Source organism: Lontra canadensis, unplaced genomic scaffold (genome assembly GCF_010015895.1).
Source record: "Lontra canadensis isolate GAN:19392208 unplaced genomic scaffold, GSC_riverotter_1.0 scaffold68, whole genome shotgun sequence".
Classification (NCBI taxonomy): domain Eukaryota; kingdom Metazoa; phylum Chordata; class Mammalia; order Carnivora; family Mustelidae; genus Lontra; species Lontra canadensis.
In genome coordinates, this window is record NW_022631062.1 from 5,199,104 (window position 1) to 5,205,103 (window position 6,000).

The window sequence follows — 6,000 nt, forward strand, 5'->3', positions numbered from 1 at the left end:
AAGAGCCACAGACAAGGGCACATCTGTCAGCTCCAAATCCCCTGCTGAATTCATCACATCCCTTGTTTTCAAAACCTTTACTGATCTCTGACAAAGAACTGGGCTGTTGGGGACAAATAACAACAGGTGAGGACAATGACGCGTCCTGACCAAGGCTGCGACTAGCTCCAGGCTCTGAGGTCACCTACGACAGCGACTCAGCCAGGTCCTGTAAAATGGAGCCCCTGTTTGAGCCATTAAGGAAGGGACCTCCGGTGTCCGGTGCCTCCCATCCCCACCCACCACCAACGGCCAGTCTCTGCGTTGGGCCTTGGCCGTCAGGAGCTCGGCTAATGGTTACACAGGACATTTGCCACCTGGCTGTGTAACCTCCATTCAAAATATGTGCCCTGATTCCCTTCCACCTCACCCTCAGTATCCAACTAGAAAGGACATTTAAGGACTTTGTCTCGTATCCAGAGAAATGTTTAAACGGCCCGAAAGCCCCCAAGCGGGAGAGTCAGGCTGGGGGCATCTCAAGCCACAGCTCCGCCGTCTTGCTCTAGGACAGCAGTGTTCCTCACAGGCAACCCAAAAGTCAGCGGCTTCCCGAAGGAGCCACCCATGGGACCACACCAGGCCCAAAGTAACGTCTTCCTTGGCGCTGCTGGCGAGGCCCTGGCATTCTTCAGGGAGGGACTTGGCGAAAAGGAGGGTGTGAAGCTTCATTCCTTCCCCCTTTAAGAAACATTCTTGGGACGGCAGGGGGCCTACTGACACCCAGCTGGTGCACAGAATGCTCCCTAACGAATCCCTAAGGGCTCATTTGAAATTCTAGGCCCTCCAGTGACATTTTAGAGATCAGGCCTCTCCCTTCCCCCCACTGATGTTTCACGTTTGCTGAATCAATGGAGAAAGGAACTGGCCAAAACAGCGACCACATCCACCCATCGTATCAGATTATCCGGTCCCCGGACCAAACCCACATCAAAATGAGGCCTTGGAAACACTAAGGAGTCAAAATCTTTGCGGCCTCTTAGGACACCGACATCCCTTCGGCTCGCTCTGGGACAGGAGCATGGAGAAACAGCAGCATTGTGTGTTTCATAGCCCCAGTAAAATGTCAAAAGAGAAGCCAGCGTGAAGGTGCTGAGCAGAGAGAAATGTGGGCGCCGCCTCTCAGCAGAGGTCCGGTGGGACCTCACACGTGCACGTCACATTCCAAGAATGCCGCTCCTGGGAGGGTAAGTGTCCCTTTGGACTTCAAAACTAGACCCAAAGAAAAGACCGTCCTTACCCAAGGGCCCCACGGAAGGCTCATAAAACACGGCACTCAGGAGTTCCAGCTTCATTTCCTTTCTCCAGCTACAAAAATGCAGATGAAGCAAGTATTTGTTTGAGTTTTACTATGTAAATAAAGCCTATTATCAGGGTCAGCACTTGGGAAGAAAACAACCCCTCAGGAAAACCTTTCAAAAGGCCAGTGTCTTCACAAAGAAAAATTAACTTGAGTTTTAAAAGCTAAAATCCTTTTAAAAAACTAAAGTGCTGACACTGTTAATCTAACAAGGACAATTTGGCCCACAGGTAACACCTGACAGACTCTGGAGACTTTTGTTGACTGTCACAGCTGGTGTGGCGGTACCGGGGGCATCAAGTGAGTGAGTGGGGCTAGGGAATGCTTCTAAGATCCTACGAAGCACAGCACAGGCCTCCCCCCCGCCCCCGCCCCGAGAATGCAGACGAGCAAATCAGTAGTGCCAAAATTGAGAAATCCTCCCGATGGATGTGACAGTTACTTCACAGGGCACTGCAAGTGTTTGTAAGGGACAGCAGATGGAACCCAGTAGAGGGGAAGTGGTGACATCTGGGATCAAGAGCTGGTCCTTGGAAGCCTTCTCATGACCTGCCAGGTTTGCAACCTCAGCGCACACCATTTCACTTCCCTTTGCTTTAGCTGTTCCATCTACAAAACGGGCTGATAAAATTTCTTGATCTGCAGATCAGGGGTTCAATCAGCCTTGTTCTTGGCATTGCTTACAGTTCTAAGATGTGCACACTATGATGCTTCCAAGTCAGACCCCTATTATCACAAAAAGTGTGTCACCTTACAGTCATTCAAGCTACCCCACATCAGATTCTGTTACATAGAAAATGAGTTGTATAATTTCCCAGGGGTCTTATATACAAAATATTTAATTATAAGCTTCTTTTATAAGCCAAAAAAAAGTCCAATTTTTTTTAAAAGCCCCCCCAAAGTCCTATTGGAACAATTATAATTTGAGTTCCGCATAACAACTGTTATAATAAGCCCCAAATATTTTTCAGTAGCTACCAAGGGAGAGTCAAAACTTGGATTAATCCAAATTCTGCAGGTGGAACAATTTTTCCTAGCCTCTATTCCAAAAGCATATGCCCACTCTTTAAGCGATTCTAAATGGACACACTTTCCTTCACCCTTTTCTAATAATGTGACAGTTAATTACCAGCTGTTGGAGTGTAAGCAAGCATAATTGATGACTTAATCCAAGAGAAAAGACAGGCATGTGAAATAGTGCCAATTCTGTGCAATGCAGAGTTCAAAATCTATAATACACACGTGCACGAGTATTGATCTCTGCACACATATACAAGTGTACATGGAAACTCAGTACAGAAGGCCCAAACTCCCCCAAGTCCTTTTCTAAACCAAGCCAAGAAACCACCAAGTTCCAGTCACTTTGCAGCATCTAGAGAAAATAGCAACAGTTTAAGGAAGGGATGTATGGGCCTCTCAGAGAAGAACCCCAAACATTTTTATTCCTGCAAAATTCTACAACACCATCTGGAAAGGCAGAGCACATACGCTGGTACTAGCCTACCCACAAGAAACTTTTCCAAAGAAAAACAAAACAAAACAAAACAAAACAAAAACAGACCAAAACACCTTAGTAAGTACCATGAAAGCCAACCAGCAGGCCAAATCAGGAGGCCAAGGGCCTCACATGCCCCCAAAAGGCCCTGGTACATGTTTTCTGGGTATACTGCCCACCTACCACACTCTGGACTGGGAAGTCTTGGACAGAGTGAACAGGAGGCCACTAGGATGTTTAGAACCTGGAGTACCCACAGAAAGGAGGAGGTGCTCTTGGATCTACTTCTCCAGCCTCTGGTTGAACAACTGAATTTCAGAGTTTAAAGTGACCTCCAACTTTCTTATATGGAGTAAAGACAGAAGGCAAGATTTCACCTTAACTAATGTTTTGCAACTTATTCCTTCATTTGTAATAACAAGTCTGAGCAAGATACGTTGAATTGTGTGTACACCTCTTTTTAAAAGAAATACATGAAACGCTAAGGGTGTTAGTAATTTACCTGCTATCTTTTAAACTTTTACTATCAGCAATGTCCTCTAAAACCTTTATTAAAAAGGCACAGGGTAATACACTTTAGTACACATATACGCAGAAAACTAACCTCGCTGGGCAAGCTGGACACACTTTGCTCACCATCTTTTCAAAGAACCCCCAATTCGTTAATGGGTTACACATTAAATTTATAGCAACGACAGCCTCTTTCCCCAGTTGAACATAAATTCAGTGCACATCTAAACAAGCCTCCCCTTGGAGTCTCTGGTTTTGTGAATACAAAAATTAGAGAAAATACAGAAAAGTTTGGTGTCTCATTCGCTACCTCGCACAACAAAGCCACACCACTTCCCAAATTCACGGGTGGGGTGAGTTAGGAGTGATCTTATACTTTCCTCCCGGTAGTGAAGCAAGAAAGTAGGAAAAAAACCCAGCAAGTCACCTTCAAACTCCTGTACTCCCCAAGAATTTTTACATTTTAAAGGGAACTTTGTCCCTAGGAAAAGCCTGGCCCAACCCTCCCCAGAGAAACGGAGGCTTTTAACCAGAAGAAAACAGGATAGGTTTGTTGTTTTGTTTTCACAGCTCTGTGCAAGTTCAGCTGGTCAATTTCAAGATCGATTGCTGTTTATAGAATTCAAAGTCTAAAGCACCCACCCACCTTCCCCTACCACAGACAACGCAAAACATTTCCTGATGAGACACATTAGAAACTTATTATTGGAGCTCAAATCCCACTTTGAAGAAGGACGCTGAAAGTTTCAGTACGTGTCTGCAGGTCCCAGGGCGCCATGGATCTAGGGCTGGAAGCCGAGAGTCAGTAAATATTGATGGGCTGATGGGAATTGAGAAGCTGAGTTGGCGACAGCTGCTCGTCTGGGTTTCCTAGTGATAAGGGAACGGACTGGTTCAAGGGGGTGCAGAACCAAGGGCCTACGGTGACAAACACAGGTGGGGACGGTTCTGTCCACCCCCCTGGCACGTGGGACTGTTCCTTGAGCAGCCCCCTGGTCAGTCCCACAGGTGCAGGCCGCCGCTGGCGAAGCCGGGAGTGACAGGGGACCCAGCCAGGCGCCTTCTCGAAGGGGGAGGGGAAGGGACACGGAACAGGAGCCATTTAAACTCTGCGCAGCGCTGGGAATCAGCAGCGCTGGGAGCCGCTGCAGAGCAGCCGGAACCACGCACCTTTGAGTGTCCCGGTGACCCCGATCCCGCAGGTGACCCAAGCACACTAGCGCCCCCGGGTTGGGGACACGATTGGCCCGCCCCTCCGGCGCCCCCCCCACCCCCAACGAGATCCCCCCGCCCCGCGCCGACCTCGGGGCTGTCACCGTGAGGGTCCCGCGGCCGCCTCACCTTGGTGATGACCAGCGGCTCGCCGTGCTCGCGGCCGCCCTTCAGGGTGAAGCCCCACGGGGCGCCGCCGCTCAGCTGCACCTCCACCAAGCGCCCGCCGTCGGGCGCCCGCGCCTCGGCCTCGGCCGGGCGCTCGGGCCGCGCGCGGGGCTCGGCGCCCTCCATGGCGCGGAACACGGAGCGCGGAGGCGGCGCGGCCGCTCAGCCCCCAGGGCCCGTCCGGCCTGCGCCCATGCACTCGAGGAGCCCCGGCCGGCCGACGGCGAGGGAGGGTTACGGCGCGCCTGCCGGGGCCGCCGCCGCCGCCGCCGCCGGCCACCGGCAAACTTGCGCGGCAACTTGGGAGGAAAGTGCCGGCCGGGGCCAGGGAGGGAGCTGGGCGCAGGCGGCGCGGCGCGCGGGGGAGGGCGGGCCGGGCAGGGGCGGGGCGGGCGCGCTCAAAGGCTCGGGCTGCACAGCGGGCAGGGGGCGGGGCGCGCGCTGGGCTCCCGGGGGCTGCCCGGAGGCTGGGAGAGGCGGGAGGAGGCGCGCGCTCCGGGACCGGCGCGGCCGCCGGGAGATAGAGCGGAGAGAGGCCCTCGGGGCAGGGGCGTGCGCTCGGGGGTCTCATCCGAGGGGCCCGGAGGGTGGGAGTGGGCAAGGGCGGGCAAGCACTCGGCACCCGTGCGGCGGGCTGGGGATGGGCGTGCGCGCTCGGGACTGCCCCACTGGTCACCCAGAGGGTGGGAGGGGGCGAGGCCCGGCGCGCGGGCCGGCGCGCACGCGAACCTGCGCGGCTCGCCGGATGCGGGAGCGCGCTCCGCCCCCCTCCTCCCGCCCCAGCCCCCGCCCCTGTTGCCCGGAGGGTGGGAGTGGGCGGGGCGCGCGCTCGGACCACGCGCTGCGCTGCGGGGTCTGGGGGTGCTCGGGGACCGCGACGCGACGTCCGGCCCTTTCACCCGCGCCAGCGCCGGGCGGTCCTGGAGGCTCGGGCGCGCCAACCCTCCGCTCCGGGAGGCCGTAGTCCCGGCAGGTGAGGTGGCGGAAGCGCCCGCGCGGGGCGGGCAGGGGCGGGGCGGGCGGGCGCGGGCCGAGTCCCCGGAGCCCTCCATCTTGGAGCGCGCGACCGGCCCTGCGCCCCCGCCTTTGTTCGCGCGGACCGCGGGCTGCCGGAGGCCGCCCAGGTGAGACCGGAAGCGCGGCGGGCGGCCCGCGTGGGTCCGCGTGCTGCCGGCCTGTTCCGGCACCGACGCGCTTTGCCCCCAGGCCCGGGCTTGGGGTGGGGGGTGTCCCGGGTACCCTCCACGCACCCGCACTGCTCCGGCCCCCCGCGAGAGCC

At 55.4% G+C, this 6,000-nt stretch overlaps 1 protein-coding gene across 1 annotated transcript in view; it reads right to left on the minus strand.

Moving 5' to 3' along the window:
- The window catches only part of SHROOM2 (shroom family member 2), a 126,895-nt gene extending 121,948 nt beyond the window's left edge, over window positions 1-4,947 (minus strand). Inside the window, exon 1 of the mRNA XM_032880223.1 lies at window positions 4,683-4,947. Within this exon, the coding sequence (XP_032736114.1) occupies window positions 4,683-4,847 (165 nt within the window). The 5' untranslated portion in view covers window positions 4,848-4,947. The remainder of the gene's footprint in view (window positions 1-4,682) is intronic.
- Window positions 4,948-6,000: the final 1,053 nt, after the last annotated feature.